At 43.5% G+C, this 18,972-nt stretch overlaps 2 protein-coding genes across 4 annotated transcripts in view; both read left to right on the forward strand.

Annotated features, from left to right (window-relative positions):
* The window catches only part of atp1a2a (ATPase Na+/K+ transporting subunit alpha 2a), a 431,823-nt gene that overhangs the window by 193,338 nt on the left and 219,513 nt on the right, over window positions 1–18,972 (forward strand). For all 3 annotated transcript variants that reach the window (XM_060906007.1, XM_060906008.1, XM_060906009.1), the window contains one exon: window positions 16,295–16,412. In XM_060906007.1, the coding sequence (XP_060761990.1) occupies window positions 16,295–16,412 (118 nt within the window). The remainder of the gene's footprint in view (window positions 1–16,294; window positions 16,413–18,972) is intronic.
* Window positions 1–18,972, forward strand: part of sdhc (succinate dehydrogenase complex, subunit C, integral membrane protein) — a 443,337-nt gene that overhangs the window by 19,857 nt on the left and 404,508 nt on the right. The gene's annotated exons all lie outside the window — the stretch shown is intronic.

An 18,972-nucleotide genomic window follows, 5' to 3' on the forward strand; every position in this document is an offset into this window, starting at 1 on the left:
ATGTTCTTGTAGCCTTCTCCTGCTTTGTGAGCATTGATTATTTTATTATTCAGAATGTGACAGAGTTGCTTAGAGGAGCCCATGGCTGTTGATTTTAGGGACAAGTTTGAGTAGTCAGAGAATTTATACAGCTTTGAAATCTGCGTCATCTGACCTTTCCTAATGAAGAATTTGAACAAGCCACAGCTCAATAAGCCAATTAAGGTCTGGAACCTTATTGGGGTGCCCAAACTTTCATATGGAATTCCATTTCTTTTTTCACTCTCTAATTGTACAAAACAAAAATAATACACATCTTGCAGAAAACGCTGAAAAGAAATGTTGTCTTTACCTTTATGCCTTTTGGTGATCAGTTCATCTTCTGCTCACTTAACTATTCACAGTAACAGATATTTTAAGTAAGGGTACCCAAATTTTTGCATGCCATTGTATGAACTAAAACATCATCAGATTTTCACACAAGCCCTAAAAGTAAATAAAGAGAACCCAGTTAACAAATGAGACAAAAATATTATACTTGGTCATTTATTTATTGAGGAAAATGATCCAATATTACATATCTGTGAGTGGCAAAAGTACAGTATGTGAACCTCTAGGATTAGCAGTTAATTTGAAGGTGAAATTAGTCAGGTGTTTTCAATCAGTGGGATGACAATCTTCAAAACACATGTTTGTGGAAGTGTAACTGAGAAACATGGTGGTAGTATCATGGTTTGGGCCTGTTTTGCTGCATCTGGGCCAGGACGGCTTACCATCATTGATGGAACAATCAATTCTGAATTATACCAGCGAATTCTAAAGGAAAATGTCAGGACATCTGTCCATGAACTGAATCTCAAGAGAAGGTGGGTCATGCAGCAAGACAACGACCCTGAGCACACAAGTTGTTCTACCATAGAATGGTTAAAGAAGAATAAATGTAATGTTTTGGAATGGCCAAGTCAAAGTCCTGACCTTAATCCAATGGAAATGTTGTGGAAGGACCTGAAGTGAGCAGTTCATGTGAGGAAACCCACCAACATCCCAGAGTTGAAGCTGTGCTGTACGGAGGAATGGGCTAAAATTCTTCCAAGCCGGTGTACAGGACTGATCAATGGTTACCGGAAATGTTTAGTTGCAGTTATTGCTGCACAAGGGGTTCACACCAGATACTGAAAGCATAGGTTCACATACTTTTGCCACTCACAGATATGTAATATTGGATCATTTTCCTCAATAAATAAATGACCAAATATAATATTTTTGTCTCATTTGTTTAACTGGGTTCTCTTTATCTACTTTTTGGACTTGTGTGAAAATCTGATGATGTTTTAGGTCATATTTATGCAGAAATATAGAAAATTCTAAAGGGTTCACAAACTTTCAAGCACCCCTGTAAATGTCTTGGAATGGCCTAATCAAAGCCCAGGCCTCAGTTCAATTGAGAATCTGTGGCATAAGTTGAAGATTGCTGTACACCAATGCAACCCATCTAACTTGAAAGCGTTGGAGCAGTTTTGCCTTGAGGAATGGGTAAAAATCCCAGTGTCTAGATGTGCTAAGCTACTAGAGACATACCTCAAGAAACCTACAGCTGTAACTGCAGCAAAAAGTGGCTCAACAAAAGTATTGACTTTTTTTTGAGGGGGATACCTATGTACACTCCAGATTTCTGTTTTTTCATCTTAATTATTGTTTGTGTCACAATAAAACAACAATTTGTACCTTTAAAGTGGTACTGTCACAGTCCGGCCCAGTCCATCCATGCCTTAGATTGTGGGACTTCCATGCTGGCTCCAGGATGGATCCAGGATAGGAATTCAGTCCTGCCTTGCTGAAGGCCCTCCTGTAGACTTTCCTCGCCTCGCTACAGCTCATTGGTATTGTGTCTTCTTGATTCCCCCTGCCTGAATTTTTCCTTGTTTTTTGTCAAGTTTTTCTGCCCAGTTTTTTGTCCCTGTTTTTGCCTGCCTGTTCTTTTGAATTGTGTCCTTTTGCTACCTCTGCCTGGATTTCCCTTGGCCCTGTGTTCATCAGTTTTTGTGAAGATTTTTCTGTCCTGTTTTTTGTCCCTGATTGTGTCTACGTGCTCCTCTGTGTTTTTGACCTCTTGGCCTGTTTTTTGACTACCGATTTTTGCCTGAGCCCTACTGTACCTTTTTGTCTTTCTGCCATCTACTTCCTTAAAGACGTTTTCTCTTTACACTGCCTGTTTTCTGAGTCTGCTCTTGGGTCCTCACTTCACCTCAGCTTGCCATTCCTGACAGCACAGTCTGGCCAACATGGACCCAGCAGATTTCGCCCAGCTAAGAGCAGCAGTGCAGAAATGGGGAGCTCTCCTTGGGACCCACCAACAGGACATCCAACAGGTGAATCATAACCTTGTCACCATCTCTGACACATTCAATCTCCTTGCCACTCAGCTACAACAGCTTAAGCAATGTCTGCTCCTACACAACCCCCTCCACCTACCGCTCCTACATAACCCCCTCCACCTACCGCTCCTCCAGCCCCTGCTCCAGCCCTCTTCAGAGAGCTGAGACTTCCTGTCCCACAGCCATATGACGGAGAACCAGGTATCTGCAGATCATTTTTATCTCAATGCTCACTAACCCTTGAGTTTCAACCACTGGCCTTCCCTACAGGGCGTTCCCGAGTGGCCTACACCATCGCTCTCCTCACTGGCAAAGCTAGGGAGTGGGGAACAGCTATGTGGGACGCCAATGCACTATGTTGCACCAGCTTCAAGGATTTCACAGAGGAGATGAGGCGAACCTTTGATCGCTCTCTCTCTGGCAGAGAGGCAGCAAGAGAAATCATGGGGCTGTGGCAGGGTGCCCGGTCCGCTTTTGACTATGCGATTAAGTTTTGCACTTTGGTGGCATCTTGTGGCTGGAATGAGTGCCTTGTTTGATGCATTTTTGAATGGGGTGTCAGACTCCATCAAGGATGAGCTGGTCTCATGAGAACTGCCACCTGATCTCCCCGGTCTCATGGACTTCGCCAGTCGTATTGACTCCTGGATCAGACAGCAGGTGAAAGAAAGAATTCGGACTAGTCTTTCTCCCCCTCAGCCTCCCATTCCTTCCGCTGAGCCAACGCAGGTAGACCGAGTCTGCATCTCACCTGAGGAACGACTGCGCCGTTGGGATATGAGGGCATATTTTTATTGTGGACAGCTGGGGCATTTCTGCCAATCTTGCCCTTTAAAAGGAAGAGCCCACCAGTGAGTTTAGGGGCCCTGGTGGATAATGTCCAGAATCAGCCCCCTGCTGATCAACTGCTTTTCCCAGTGGTCATTATCCATGGCAATCAGCCCCACGACCTTCAGGCACTCATTGATTCAGGGGCTGACAGAAACCTGATCTGCTCTACCACCGCCAAGCACCTGGGGATTCCATTACTGGCCCACCCTGTCCTCTCAGCGAGAACTCCAGCAGTTTCTTTGGTTTGCGAATTTCTACAGGCGATTCTTCAGGAACTTTAGTATGGTGGCTGGGCCCCTCATGGCTCTAACTTCCACCAAGGTCCCTTTCAGCTGGGAGGAAGGGGCTGAGAAGGTGTTCTCCGAGCTCAAATGAAGGTTCACGTCAGCACCTATACTCACCATTCCAGATCCGTCCTGGCAGTTTGCGGTTGAGGTCAATGCTTCGAAGTCAGGGGTGGGGGCCATATTGTCCCAAAGATTGGCTCGTGACAACAAGCTTCATCCTTGCTCATTCTTCTCTCGTCGGCTTTCCCCCTCTGAGAGAAACGGATGTTGGCAATAGGGAACTGTTGGCTGTTAAACTGGCCTTGGAAGAATGAAGACATTGGTTGGAGGGGTCAGACCTTCCCTTCATCGTATGGACAGATCACAAGAACCTCGAATACCTGAGGACTGCCAAGCGCCTCAATTCTCGTCAGGCCCGATGGTCTCTCTTCTTTTCTCATTTCAAGTTCCCACTTTTTTCCTTCCACCCAGGCTCTAAGAATGGTAAGCCCGATGCTGCCTTGTCCAGAATGCTTTCTCCCCTCCAGGAGGAATCGACCTCCCCTGAGACCATCCTTCCTCCACAGTGCCTGGTGGGGGCCGCTCTGTTAGAGGTGGAAACCCTGGTCCAGAAGGCCCATGAGCAGGACCCAGGGCCTAGTAATGCACCTCCTAACCATCTTTTTGTTCCTCTTTCTGTGCGGGCACAGGTGTTGCAGTGGGGTCATGGTTCCAGAATGGTGTGCCACCCAGGAGCAGCCCAGACTCTGGCACTCATCCAACAATGTTTTTGGTGGCCATCCATCAAGGAGGATGTCCAGAGGTTTGTGGTAGCTTGCAACATCTGCGTCAGGAACAAGACTGGCAACAGACCCCCTGCTGGACTGCTGAGACCCCTTCCTGTTCCCCACCGGCCCTGGTCGCACATAGCCCTGGATTTCGTCACAGGACTCCCTAATTCAGGTGGCAATACTTGTATCCTCACTGTTGTCGACTGTTGTTCTAAAGCTGTTCATTTTATCCCTCTGCCCAAGCTTCCCACCACCAAGGAGACTGCCAAATTGCTGATACTCCATGTTTTCCGTCTACACGGACTCCCCTCAGACATCGTATCAGACCTTGGACCCCAGTTCTCTGCCCAATTCTGGAAGGCTTTCTGTAAACTCATTGGTGCTTCTTGCAGTCTGTCTTCAGGTTTTCACCCTCTGACCAATGGACAGACGGAACGGACCAACCAGGTGATGGAAGTGGCTCTCAGGTGCATGGTGTCCAAGGATGCTGCCTCCTGGAGCAAGACCCTTTCTTGGATAGCGTATGCTCACAACTCCTTACCCACCTCTGCTACAGGTCTTTCCCCCTTCCAGTGCTCTCTGGGCTACCAGCCACCACTCTTCCCTGTTAAAGAAGTCACCGTGCCCTCTGCCCAGATGTTTGTGTGCCGCTGAAGGAGAATGTGGGCATTGACCAGGAAAAACCTCCTACGTTCTGTCAAGATGTTTAAAGAGCAAGCTGAAAAACACCACTTGGCAGCTCCCATCTATCAGGTGGAACAGCAGGTAATGCTCTCCGCTCGCCACTTGCCCCTTAAGACGGTCTCCTGCAAATTGGCTTCCAGGTTCATAGGACCGTTCCCCGTTTCCAAGGTAATTAATCCCTGCTCTGTAAGACTGTCTCTGCCCATAACCATGCCCTGTATTCACTCAACTTTCCATGTCTCCCAAGTCAAACCCCTTGTCTCCAGTTCCCTGTCCCCACCCTCCAAACCCCCTCCTCCTCCTAGGTTCATAGATGGTGGTGAGGTCTTCACTGTCAGGAGGTTGCTGAAGGTATGACGCCGAGGCAGAGGACTCCAGTACCTGGTTGAGGTATGGTCCTGAGGAGAGGAGCTGGGTTCCTGCCAGGTTCATCATGGATCCCACCCTCATCATGGACTTCCACCAACACCACCCTGAGGCACTTTCTAAGGTGCCTGGAGGTGCCTGTTGGGGGGGGGGGGGTACTGTCGCAGTCTGGTCCAGTCCATCCATGCCTTAGATTGTGGGACTTCCAGGACAGGAATTCAGTCCTGCCTTGCTGAAGGCCCTCCTGTAGACTTTCCTCACCTCACTACAGCTCATTGGTATTATGTCTAATTGATTCCCCCGCCTGAATTTTTCCTTGTTTTTTGTCAAGTTTTTCTGCCCAGTTTTTTGTCCCTGTTTTTGCCTGCCTGTTCTTTTGAATTGTGCCTTTTGCTACACCTCTGCCTGGATTTCCCTTGGCCCTGTGTTCATCAGTTTTCATGAAGATTTTTCTGTCCTGTTTTTTGTCCATGATCGTGTCTACCTGTTCCTCTGTGTTTTTGACCTCCTGGCCTGTTTTTTGATTACCGATTTTTGCCTAAGCCCTACCGTACCTTTTTGCCTTTCTGCCATCTACTTCATTCAAGAAGTTTTCTCTTTACACTGCCTGTTTTCTGAGTCTGCTCTTGGGTCCTCACTTCACCTTAGCTTGCCATTCCTGACAGGTAGGCAATTTGTGTAAATCAAATGGTGCTTAACCCCCCCCCCCCCCCCATAAATAAATAAATGAATTTGTAGAAATGGCATTGAAAAGCACTCGATATTCTGCACCTTTTTTTTTTTTTTTTTTGCTTGCTGACCCAGTAACTATCCACGAATAAGCACCTCAATAGTGCCCTTATGGGATACATTTACCACTTTTCACATCATCCATAACTGTGTTGGACTGAGGCTGGTTCTAGAGGACTTGAGACAAGGACTCATTTTAAGTGATTACTGTGTAGTTACTGTCCAGGACTGGAAATGAGTCAACACTCGATAGCATCCATTCATTGTACATGTACTGACTAGGACTCAGAATCAGTCTTCATGTTTTCAACACTGCATGTTCAGAGGTTAGAAAGAATAAAAGCATATTTTATGACTAACTATCTTGTATCAATAACAGTTCTAGCTTTGTTGGTAACATGTTGTTGTACAGGTTAAAGTCGGTCCCATGTTAGAAACAATATCAGCAACTAATATTCTGACATTATTGGCACAGTGCCAAAAATGAATTTGGCATACTGCCAACCAGTCAATGAGGCATCAAATTAAGTCAGCAATAGTTGTTTTGGAAATCCATTGTAAAAGTAGTGTCATTCTGGTCCAAAATAACACTTTAGACCTAGCTGAAACATCGTGGACATTTTGAAGGCTTTCTGCCTGGAAAATGGACCATTTTGAGTTGCGTGCACATGATTTCTTGTCAGATTTATAGTAACTTCCCTTGGACCAATTTCACTGTGGTTTGTATTTCCTTCATACGGATGCTTGGTAGTGTAATGCAGCAGGTATAACTCAATCCATAATCTAAGCATCTGGTATGAAAATCTAGTGGACTGACACATTTTATATACACACACACACACACACACACACACACACACAATTGGGGAATGCAGAAGTATAGAGAGATGCACTTAAAGGTAGATGACCATGTGCATAGATTCATATGCATGTTTAATTACACATACTTAAAGCTACAGGATGTAAAATTTTGGAATGCCACTTTCTGGAGGAAAAGCATTGTTGCAAGCTACTTGTGGAAGAAGAGGGGTGGAAAAAGTACTGAAAAATTATACTAAAGTGAACATCTAGGTAATGTGTCAGAATCTTGCCTGATTGAAAGTGGAAGCATCTAGTCAAATATGTATTTGAGTGAAATGTACTCAACATTCCAAAGTCTCCAGCATATTGAAACATTTTTACTGTGGAGGCTCAGATGTGATTATCCACACTGCAGTCTGGTGGCTTATTCATCTCCAAGTGTACACAACTACAGTGTTAACTACTACAACCCCAGTTCCAAAAAAGTTGGGACACTGTGTAAAACATAAATAAAAGCAGAATGTGAAGATTTGCAAATCATAGGAACCCTCTATTTCATTGGAAATAGTACAAAGACAAAATATCAAATGTTGAAACTGAGAATTTTTATTTTTTGAAAAGTATATGCTCATTTTGAATTTAATGTCAGCAACATGTTTCAGAAAAGTTGTACAGGTGCAATAAAAGAATGAAACATTTGTGTAATGCTAAAAAAAACTAATTCTGTCAGGACCACTTTCGTCAAAGAGTCTTTATTTTCATTTGCAATATTTGCAACAAGTTGTATTTGGTGGGTGGCTCTGTTCTGGGACCTCCCTGCCCTTCCATGTACATATGTAGAAAGCCTTGGGGTGGGGACACCTCCCTGCCCTATCATGTGCTTAAAAGGAAAGGATAAAGCAGGGAGAGCAGCAGCAAAAAACCCCGTGGGGTACAGAACAGAGCAGGCATCAATGACACAGAAATGGCACTGATGAAGGGACCTCCCTGCCCTTCTGTGTGGAAAGCCTTGAGGCAGGGAGAGCACATCTCTCCACCCTTCCATGTGCCTGCATGGAAATGCTAAAGCAGGGAGAGCAGCAGCAAAGACAACACATGGGATACAGAACAATATGCCAGCAGATCACGATGCAGTCATAGCTTTTGAGCATCTAGGATGGCTTGAGCCTCAGGCTGGAGGTAACAGTCATAAGCTGATGATGAGCATCAACCCATAGCCTTGAGCACTGAAACAGGAGTTATAAATGCTGCCCTTGTTGCTGCTCCTATGAGGAGAGAATGAACAGTGTAGCATTCAGGTGAGAGCCCACAGGACTGGCAGAGGAGGCGAAGGTAAGTGGCAACCAAGCTCGGGACATGGATTTCCCCTCCTCTGAACAAAGAGGGGCTCTTGACAGCTGGCTTGAGGTCAGCTTTTCAGATAGCGAGTCATGGAGGACAGGGGACAGACTCAAAATTGATGTTCCTTCGTTATCCCCATCGGTCTTGGATATTTAAAGGTCCCCTTGCATCGTTTTTTCATTAATTGTGCGGTGGTCTCTAGTATGAATGAATGCCCTGTGAGCTGGTTTTGGTGAAAAAATGCTGTGGTTCTCCTGTTTCAGGCTGTTCTAGTTTGGTGGAGGAGTGGGTGGAGGGAGAATGACAGGATTTCAGCTCTTACTCATTAATATTCATGACATGTAAATGTATTACCTCTGATTGGATAACAGCAATCAGTAAATGTGTTACCTCTGATTGGCTAACAGCACTGTGACGCTACCTTCAGTGGGTCAGAACAAGCGGATGTGGGTGTCTTTGTAAAAACTGTTTTGATTGGCTATTATGGTCTCGACATCAATGTTTTGACCAATAACAATGTAGATAACATGAATTTTACATGCTATTCAACGAGATTTAAACGAGACTAAAGATGGCGACTTACAAATAATGTGTAAACATCGTTGGAGTTAATAAAGTTTGAACAGCATGAAGGAACATACCCCAACCCCCCAAAATTAATAAAAACAAATTCTCAACAGATTTGGCATAATATAAAAAGGTCGTTTTTTTTACTCAGAAAAAGCGTTAATCCACCGAAAAGCAGAAAACTCTCATCCCTGCCTAGCTTGTGACCATGTCATGCATGCTAACGCGGAGAATATGAACATGCTGTTTTGTAACAAAAACCTTCGAACAAAAAGTTCATGTTTTACTTACAGCTGGTGAGCTGGTGGTTGATCGTCTTGACTACAGATCCAAGTATTAAAAACAACCTCGAAGCAAAACCACTACTGAAGGCACCGAAGTTTGAAAAGTCACTGTGGTTGAAATTATCAGAACACAGTACTAACGTTGCATTATACTTTGCTGGCGGTGTTCCAAAGATAAATTCCAACCATGTTCAGACATGTTTTCAGCTTGCTGTTAGGTCCTTTCATTAAATAACACAGGCACAAACTTGTTCAGACATGTTTTCAGCTTGCTGTTAGGTCCTCTTCGTGAGCTACTGACGAGATGGGCTCTGCTATCTCTCCTTGCACTTTCTTCCCGTGGGTGGTCACAAGCCAAGGTGGGCGAGGCCATGAATACTAATTTTCGAAGTGATGTCACTTCGTATGGCTTTTTCTGATCCGCTCATTTTTCCGACTATTTTCTTTCATAAGCTAATACAGGGAATGGGAGTAGAATTACATTTTCACATGCAGCATGCATATGCAACTCGGAGTGAACTATGGTATTTCAAAAAGAGCCAGTATTAAACGTTTTTGGTGGAAGGGCACCTTTACAAAATATGGAGACGTAGTGAGGTTAAATTGGAATGCCAATTAAACACAGAAATGGCATTGATTAAGGGACCTCCCTGCCCTTCCACGTGCCTACATGGAAAGCCTTGAAACAGGGAGAGCACACCTCCCTGCCCATCCATGTGCCAACATGGAAAGTCTAATGCAGGGAGAGTAGCAGCAAAGACTGTTTCTATTTGAAGGTCTGTATAAGACTGAAGCACCCACCCCTTAATTATGTGATTTAATTTATGCAGAAGTGGGACAATGAAAGGGAGATGTACATCATTGCCTAGTGGTTTCTCTCTTTTAAGGCCATTTAGACAAATAGATGGGTTTTCAAGTAGGCTGAAGGTGGATGGATCCAAAAAGCGCAGATGAAATTGAATTCCTGCGACAAGTCCTTTTAATGGAAGATGGCTGCCTTTGCGGGATTCGAAACCATGAACTATAAAGGCAATGAGATCTGAAATGAACAATGTTGATGATATTGTTACAATGACACCTATCAGGGGGTGGGATATATTAGGCAGTAAGTGAACAGTCAGATCTCAAAGTTGATGTGTTGGAAGCAGGAAAATGGACAAGTGTAAGGATCTCAGCCCCTTTGAAAATGGCCAAATTGCAGTGGTCAACACATCTCCAAAATTTTAGGTCATGGGGGTGTTCCCGGTATGCAGTGATTATCTGTCTAAAAGTGGTCCAAGGAAGGACAATCAGCGAACCACAGAAGAGCAACTGTAGCACAAATTGCTGAAAATGTTAATGCTGGCTGTGATAGAAAGGTGTCAAAATGCACAGCACATCACAACTTGCTTTGTATGGGCTGAGTAGCTGCAGACTGGTCAGAGCACTCATGCTGACTCCTGTCCACCAAAGAAAGTGCCTACAATAGGCATGTGAACATCAGAACTGGACCATGGAGCAATGGAAGGAGGTGGCCTGGACTGATCCCATTTTCTATGTGGCCGACTGGGCACCTGTGTGTCACTTATGTGGGGAAGAGATGGTGCCAGAATGCACTATGGGAAGAAAGCACATGAGGCAGTGCGATGCACTGGGCAGTGTTCTGCTGGGAAACCATAGGTCCTGGCATTCATGTGGATGTTACTTTGACACATACCACCTACAGCTGTGGTCAGAAATTTACATACAGTGACATGAATGTCATCTTGGATATGAATGTCATGGCAATATTTGGGCTTTCAATCATTTCTGTGAATTGTTCATTTTCTGTGGCAGAATGACTGTACAGCATACATCTTTAATTAAAAAAAACCACTAGAATTTGGTGCACAAGTTTTAATTTTCTATGGGTTTTCTGAAATCAACACAGGGTCAAAATTATACATACAGGGTCAAAAATTTACATACACTCAGATTATTAATTTAGCAGTGCTATAACTTTGAAAATGTCTCTTATCTTGCCAAGGTCGAGGTCTCTTAACTTCCTGTTAGTGATCATGATTGACTACAGCTGGTTGCTTCTCTGTGCCTTCATAAAAAGGGTTTGTTTACAACACTCATTGGATTGACCAACACTCAGTAAAATGGGAAAGTCCAAGGAGCTCAGTGCAGATCTGAGAAAGAGGATCGCAGATGTACACAACTCTGGAATGTCTCTTGAAGCCATTTCTAAACAACTGCAAATGCCAAGATCAGTTCATTATTGTGAGGTGTATTCACTTTGCTAAGCTACTTTGCTTCAAGAAAACCCAAACTGTCGCCCTCAGCTGAAAGGAAATTGGTTTGGATGGTCAGGAACAACCTGGGAACCACCATGGCACAGCCCTGTCATGAACTGGAAGCTGATGGATCACTGTATACAGTTCAGATCACCATGAAGTAAGAGGCTGCTATCCAAGAAATAATCCCCTGCTCCAAAATTTACACCTTCAAGCTTAACTAAAGTTTGAAGCTGACTACATGGACAAAGAAAAAGCCTTCTGGAGGAAAGCTGTATGGTTACATGAGACAAAGATTGAGTTGTTTGGCCACAATGACCACCATGTACAGAGGGACACTGTACCAGCTGATGGTGGTGGTAGGATCATCATGCTCTGGGGCTGTTTTGCTGCCAGTGGAACTGGTTCATTGCACAGAGTGGATGGAATAATGAAGGAGGACTACCTCAGAATTCTTCAGTATAAACCATCAGAAACTCGAACATGACTTGAGACTTACAGCTGGACAATGAACCCAAACACGCATCAGAGCTGGTTGTGGAGGACAAAGCAGGCTAACATTTAAGCTTAAAACATGTCCTGACTTCAACCCAATTGAAAATATGGACCGTGCTTATAAGTCGAGTCCATGCCAAGGAAAAAATAAATTAATTAATTGAACTCTACCAGTTCTACCATGAAGAGTCGTGAAATATCCAACCAGAATTCTGCCAAAAGCTTGTTCATGGTAAACAAAATGTTTGGTCAAGGTGAATCTTGCAAAGAGATATTTTACCCAAATATTAGGTGTGCTGTATGTATAATTTTGACCCTGTGTTGATTTCAGAAAACCCAAAGAAAATTAAAACTTGTGCACCAAATTCTAGTGTTTTTTTTTTTTATTAAAGATGTATGCTGTACATTCTGACACAGAAAAAGAACAGTTCAAAGAAATTACTGAACTGAAATTCTGAAATTCAAAGCGGGACAAAGAATCGGCCATTTGTTGTCCAAGCCTGGAATATGGGCTTTTCAAATGATGAAATTGCAGAGAACCATGTGAGGCGCATCATGAATCCATTAATAAACAGTACTCAGGAGTGCCCTTTGTTAATGATGTTTACAGCTGCCTTATTGTCACAAAAACAGGATTTACTTTCTTGACTGGTGTCTACCCCACAGAAGATGAGCTACATTATTGGGTAGATTTTTATTTGAGCAGTGGAAGAAGTGTTAGCGAGCAAGGATGACAGTTCTTTTGGCTGTGCATCAGCAAACCACTGATTATTGAAAACCCCCCAACCAATGGAAGGGGCTGTGTCTGTGAGCAACATAATTGCTAATGAAGATTCTAGATTTTCATTATAGAAGAATGAGCTACTGTTCCATTTATCCAACAGAAGGAGACCATAATTGGAGTTCAGATCTGCAGCCTGTATCCAAGCTCACCCCATCATGAATTTCTCTACAGATTTAGAGAGGTCAAGAAGCTTGGATATAAAGGAGCGTCCCTGGGGAATAACATGCATTGCGTAATGAAGATGTCCAAACATAGAAGCAATTCCCTCTTTGAAATTGCTATTGCCTCCTACACGTTTCATGACCTCTCTGATGTGATTTGATTTTTCCGAGAGGCAGCGAAGCTTGCATCAGGTTGCTGTTTTAAGGTGATGCCTAGAAATTCTATAGTCTGAGAAGAGCCTGATGTTTTCTCTTCAGATAGAGGAATACCCAAGTTGTAAATATATGTTTGAGCTCGGAGATACATTGGTCTGGCTTTGAATTGGGCAGTGCGCTAGCAAAAGTCATCTAAGAGACGAAGCATGAAAAGCAGATCACAGCTGTTAAGGAGGGTCCAGCAAAGAGCCTCTTATGAGGTAGCATATTTTTGCAGCCACCAAAGGTGAGCCTGACTTAGAAATACATCCTGTCTCTCCATTTAGCCAAATAAATGCCAATGCAAAGGTTGTAAAGGCATGACTTGAATGAGACTATTGATGCTCTGAGCTTTGTCAATTTGAGGAGCAAATAAATCAATTATTAGGCTTTTTTCCCTCTTCTCTTATTCTCCTCTCTCTCCCCAAAATATTTACAGGGAGCTATACCTATAGGATTAATGCGAGTCGTCAGATTGAGTAGTTGGGTGGTGACATCATTATTCTTCAATGCAGGAGCTGGCCCCACAGCTAAATTGGGAGCATGGAGGATGTAAACAAACCCACTGTTGCCATGAAATGCAAATTTGCGGAGGGAGCCGAACTGGACTCCAGGGCTTAGATTCTGGAGTTCATGGAGGCGAGTGATGCTGGACAAGGCTGACAAGAAGGAATTATTCAGGTCCGCAGGTGCGGCTATGGGGCTTAGACTCGCGCTCTCTTGGATGGTAGAGTGGCCAGAGCTGGGACTGTGCAGAGGTGTGAGCAGTGTTTTCATTTTTGGCAGCTTTCCTAGGAGCAGGGGAGCTGAAAAAATCTGCAGCTGGGGGCTCAATGCAGATGCCCTTGCGACAATGCAATCAGTTCCTTGAGGGAAACTATGACTGGAACTGCGATGGTATTTATTAACAAGATTTCCAGGAGCCTGGGCACAGGACATTCGTTAATCCTGGGAGCAAAAGACTTCTACTTGCCAAATGAGAGCTCTGGCAAATGGAAATGGTGCTCTCTTGCAAAATGGCTTGCAGAGGAAGCAGCAAATGTAGGCAGGTTAAAGGCACCCTATGAGAAATATGCCAACAGAATGCATAGAAGGGAATCGGCTGAGTTGACAGCTGATGAGAGGGACCATCTGGCTTGTTATCAGTGCACAGTTCAAAAGCCAGCATCCGTTATGGTACGAGCGTGCATTAGTGCACGACATGGATAACTTGTACATCTGGGAAGGCATCATTAATCCTGAATGATATGTACACGTTTCAGAGTAATATACTGCCATCCAGACAAAATCTTTTTCAGGGAAGGCCTTCTTTCTTTCAGCAAGAAAATGCCAAACCACTTTCTGCACATATTAAATACTGCATGGCTCCGTAGTAAAAGAATCCGGATGCTAAGCTGGCCTGCCTGCAGTCCAAACCTGTCTCCCATTTAAAACACTTGGCGCATTATGAAGCGCAAAATACGACAAAGGAGACCCTGAACTGTTGAGGAACTGAAACTGTATATCAGGCAAGAATGGGACAATATTTCTCTTTCAAAACTATAGCAATCGGTCTCCTCAGTTCCTAAATGTTTTGTTAAGAGTGCTGTTAAAAGTCGAGGTGATGCAACATAGTGATAAACATGCCCCTGTCCCAACTTTTTTGAAACATGTTCAGGGCTCGAAATTTGTATATTTTTTTCACCAGCCAGCTGGACTAGTTACCTTCCAAAGTAACTAGCCAAACAGAAAATCAACTAGCCAAAATTTGTTCATGTATGAATTTTACTTCTGTCAAAAATAACACAAAAGAGAGTAGTTACCATTGTTCATGACTAATGTGCATTTATTTCAAGAACCAGAGTATTTTGATACTGTTGTTAAATACATAAATGAGAACAACACAGAGCACCATAATATAATATCATCTCATCATCTCTAGCCGCTTTATCCTTCTACAGGGTCGCAGGCAAGCTGGAGCCTATCCCAGCTGACTACAGGCGAAAGGCGGGGTACACCCTGGACAAATCACCAGGTCATCACAGGGCTGACACATAGACACAGACAACCATTCACACTCACATTCACACCTACAGTCAATTTAGAGTCACCAGTTAACCTAACCTGCATGTCTTTGGACTGTGGGGGAAACCGGAGCGCCCGGAGGAAACCCACGCGGACACGGGGAGAACATGCAAACTCCACACAGAAAGGCCCTCGCTGGCCCCGGGGCTCGAACCCAGGACCTTCTTGCTGTGAGGCAACAGCGCTAACCACTACACCACCGTGCCGCCCATAATATAATATCAACAAATAATAATAATAATATATTGGACTGTTTCCCCCATCGGTGGTGGTGGTGGGGGGGGGGGGGGGTTGTCTGCAGGTTGGGATGTCTAAACCAATCAGGATGCTCTTTGTCTAGCCTGCGCTTCATGAACAGGCACACACGCAGTCCCTCTCGCGCTCCCTCGCGCACTCTGTCATATGCGCGATGCAGACATTAATGTTTCGCGTGCACGCTCTTGCTCGCTTGCTCTAGATTCCGGGAGATATTCTCCAATTTGCGGGCATCAGGGAGCCACTATCAATATGCGGGAGACTCCTGGAACTTCGGGGAGACTTGGGATGTCTGTTATATGCATGTGACCGTCCTGCTGATAAACACATCGATTAACACAGACACGGCACACGCTTTATATGTGGCGGCTTTAGTTAACGGTGTGTCTGAGTCTTCGCTTCATATATCTTTTTTTTTATTTTCAACTAGCCAGCCGGGCTGGCTAGTGACAGAAATTACTCGCCAAATGACAAATTAAGTCGCCTCGGGCGACCGGACCACCGCGAATTTCGAGCCCTGCATGTTGCTGACATCAAACTCAAAATGAGCATATATTTTTCAAGCAGTAATAAAATTTCTCAGTTTCAACATTTGACATGTTGTCTTTGTACCATTTTCAATGAAATATAAGGTTTCCATGATTTGCAAATTATTGCATTTTGTTTTTTGTTTTTGCAGTTTACACAGTGTCCTAATTATTTATTTATTTATTTATTTATTTAAATCGGGGGTGTACTTGTGTAGTGAGGTTATCACAGCATGTTCTTAATGGTGTTTTTTTTTTTAACATTGATTAACTTTATTGCATACTAAATTGAAATGACTGGCTCTAAACTGAGTGCATTCAGTATAGCTTTATAGTCATTGACTGAGTGAAGAGCCCTTCAATATTTTGTAACTAGTTTTATTTATTTTTTTTAAGTTTTATATAAAAAAATGTTTTGAATATTTTTACATTAAAAAAATACAATTATTCAAATATAAATATACTGGAAACAAGCTACATACTGAGAGTAAAGCATAATTATTGTTGTTGTATTCATTCATGCTTGATGCTTCCCATTCAGGTTGACAATTCCTCTCTGACAGGAGAGTCTGTGCCTCAAACCCGTTCTCCAGATTACACTCATGAAAACCCTCTTGAGTCCAGAAACATCGGCTTCTTCTCCACTAACTGCGTGGAGGGTGAGAGATTCATTCATTCACCTGTTCATTTGCCAACGCAAAGCACATTTGTTTATTTTCTTAATTGCAGAAACTGCAGATCAGAGCTTTGAAATGTGTGACATTTATTATCAAATCCAATTGATAATATTCATACAAAATTACACCATAATCAGTTGTATTACTGTAGCTGTATCCATCAAAGACAATTCTCACAATTCAATAACACTATGACATACATGGTTTATCCTCTAGTCCAAGGGTATTCAATTAAAACCTGAAAAAAGATCCAGCTATATATTATTCCTTCCTTACAAAGTTATGTTTTGTTTAGCACTTTTGCCTCACATCATCACTTTTGACTAATACCTACAGTTAGTCATCTTCTCTGAACAGATGAGACCTCTGTTTTGATCCTGAAGTGAAAAACACAATTCTCTGTCCACCTGTCTTTTACCAAATATTTAAATGCACACTTTGTCAAACTATCAAACTTCTTGAACTTTTTTCAACAAGCACTGTGATCACTAAAAAACTTCCCCAAATAAATCTGAGGGTTTTTCTTTCCCATGATGATCTGCCTTCAGGCGAAACATTTGCATAAATGCATGTGAATGGCTACAACAGAGGAAGTAATAAGCAGAAGCAGAGATGCTGGCCCGGATTAAGACCACACATGCCCCTTTTCCACCAAAGCAGTTCCAGGGCTGGATCGGGGCCAGCGCTTAGTTTGGAACCGGGTTTTCTGTTTCCACTGACAAAAAACTGGCTCTGGGGCCAGAAAAAACGGTTCCAGGCTAGCACCAACTCTCTGCTGGGCCAGAGGAAAGAACCGCTTACGTCAGCGGGGGGGCGGAGTTGTTAAGACCAACAACAATAACAAGACCACGAAAGATCGCCATTTTTAAGCGACGAGAAGCAGCAGCTGTACAAACGCGAAGTCATCCATTATTATTATTGTTGTTGTTGTTGCTGCTGCTGCTGCTGCTTCTTCCGTGTTGTTTTTGCTTCGATATTCGCGCCAAGGTTTATGCAAACGTAGCGACATAACTGACGTATACAGCGATGTAATGACGTGGCTTCCCTTAGCACCGTGAGCTATGGAAAAGCAAACTGGTTCTCAGCTGGCTCGCGAGTTGAACGAGTTGTGAACCAGCACCAGCACTGGCCCTGAACCAGCCCTGGAACTGATTTGGTGGAAAAGGGGTAACAGTGCCCTGGGGCTATGTTAACACTAAGAGTCCCCCTAACCCATTTTGGTATCCTATGTTTGTCAAAGTGCTAAATGTCAGGCACAGGTAGGTCCCCCCCCCCTTTTCCCCAGTATTTATAAAAAATATAGGTAGACATTATAAAAATATAGACTATAGGACACCAACCAATGTTGTGGATATAGAAGTTCTGACTGGAGCCACACCCCACCAGGAAACAAAGTTACAATCAATATTCAGTTTATTGTTTCTTGTCTTTCACAAAGTTTAATGAGTGTTTTGGTAATCATTATGATGAATGCCATGGTTAATGAAGATGAATCAGAAGACACATGGCAATATCGTCAGAACAGCAGAAAATACTACAGGTGTAATATTCAGGGGAAAAAGAACAACAAAAGGAGGAAGACCTGGTCCAAGCCTCTACTTATAAAATGGAAGGTGCAATGGGAGGTACTTCCTGGGTCCTTGAGGTCACGATGAAAATAATCCTGCAGTTTCTAACAGCCGCCCCTGGATTTGTGCAGCAAATATGTTTCATTCAGTTTTGTCAGTTATTTCAGGGAGTGGGATTAATCTGGAGACAGGGCATATGTACTCTCGATCTTGAATAATGACCATAGCACTGCAGACCTTTCCATCCTTTCAGAATCACTTTTATTGCCAGGTATGTGGACACACACGAGGAATTTGACTCCGGTTTCACTTAGCTCTCATAGTACAAAACAGATAAAAAGCATTCTGTGGTTGGTAGAAGAGAGCAACTGGACTTGCTTGAAAAGTCTTGAAGACGTTTCGCCTCTCATCCGAAAGGCATCCTTAGTTCTGTCTGTCTAATAGGGAGTATCAAGTATATTTATCCTCTCATGGATCATCATAGAATCCGAATCAGAATGCTGATGGCTGCATTGTAGGTGGCTGATAGATGTCATAGACACCCACCTCTGTTCAGTAATGGTCGTTCATTTGTCAATTTGGAAATCACGGTTCTAGAGTCTGGAGGAAGAGTGGAGAGGCACAGAATCCAAGGTGTTTGAAGCCCAGTGTGAAGTTTCCACAGTCTGTGATGATTTGGGGTGCCATGTCATCTGCTGGTGTTGGTCCACTGTATTTTATCAAGTCCAAAGTCAACACAGCCATCTACCAGGAGATTTTAGAGCACTTCATGCTTCCATCTGCTGACGAGCTTTTTGGAGATGCTGATTTCCTTTTCCAGCAGGACTTAGCACCTACCCACAGTGCCAAAACTACTACCAAATGGTTTGCTGACCATGATATTACTGTGTTTGATTGGCCAGCCAACTTGCCTGACCTGAACCCCATAGAGAATCTATGGGGTATTGTCAAGAGGAAGATGAGAAACACCCGAC

The sequence above is a fragment of the Neoarius graeffei genome, chromosome 23, assembly GCF_027579695.1.
Source record: "Neoarius graeffei isolate fNeoGra1 chromosome 23, fNeoGra1.pri, whole genome shotgun sequence".
NCBI classification, from domain to species: Eukaryota; Metazoa; Chordata; class Actinopteri; order Siluriformes; family Ariidae; genus Neoarius; species Neoarius graeffei.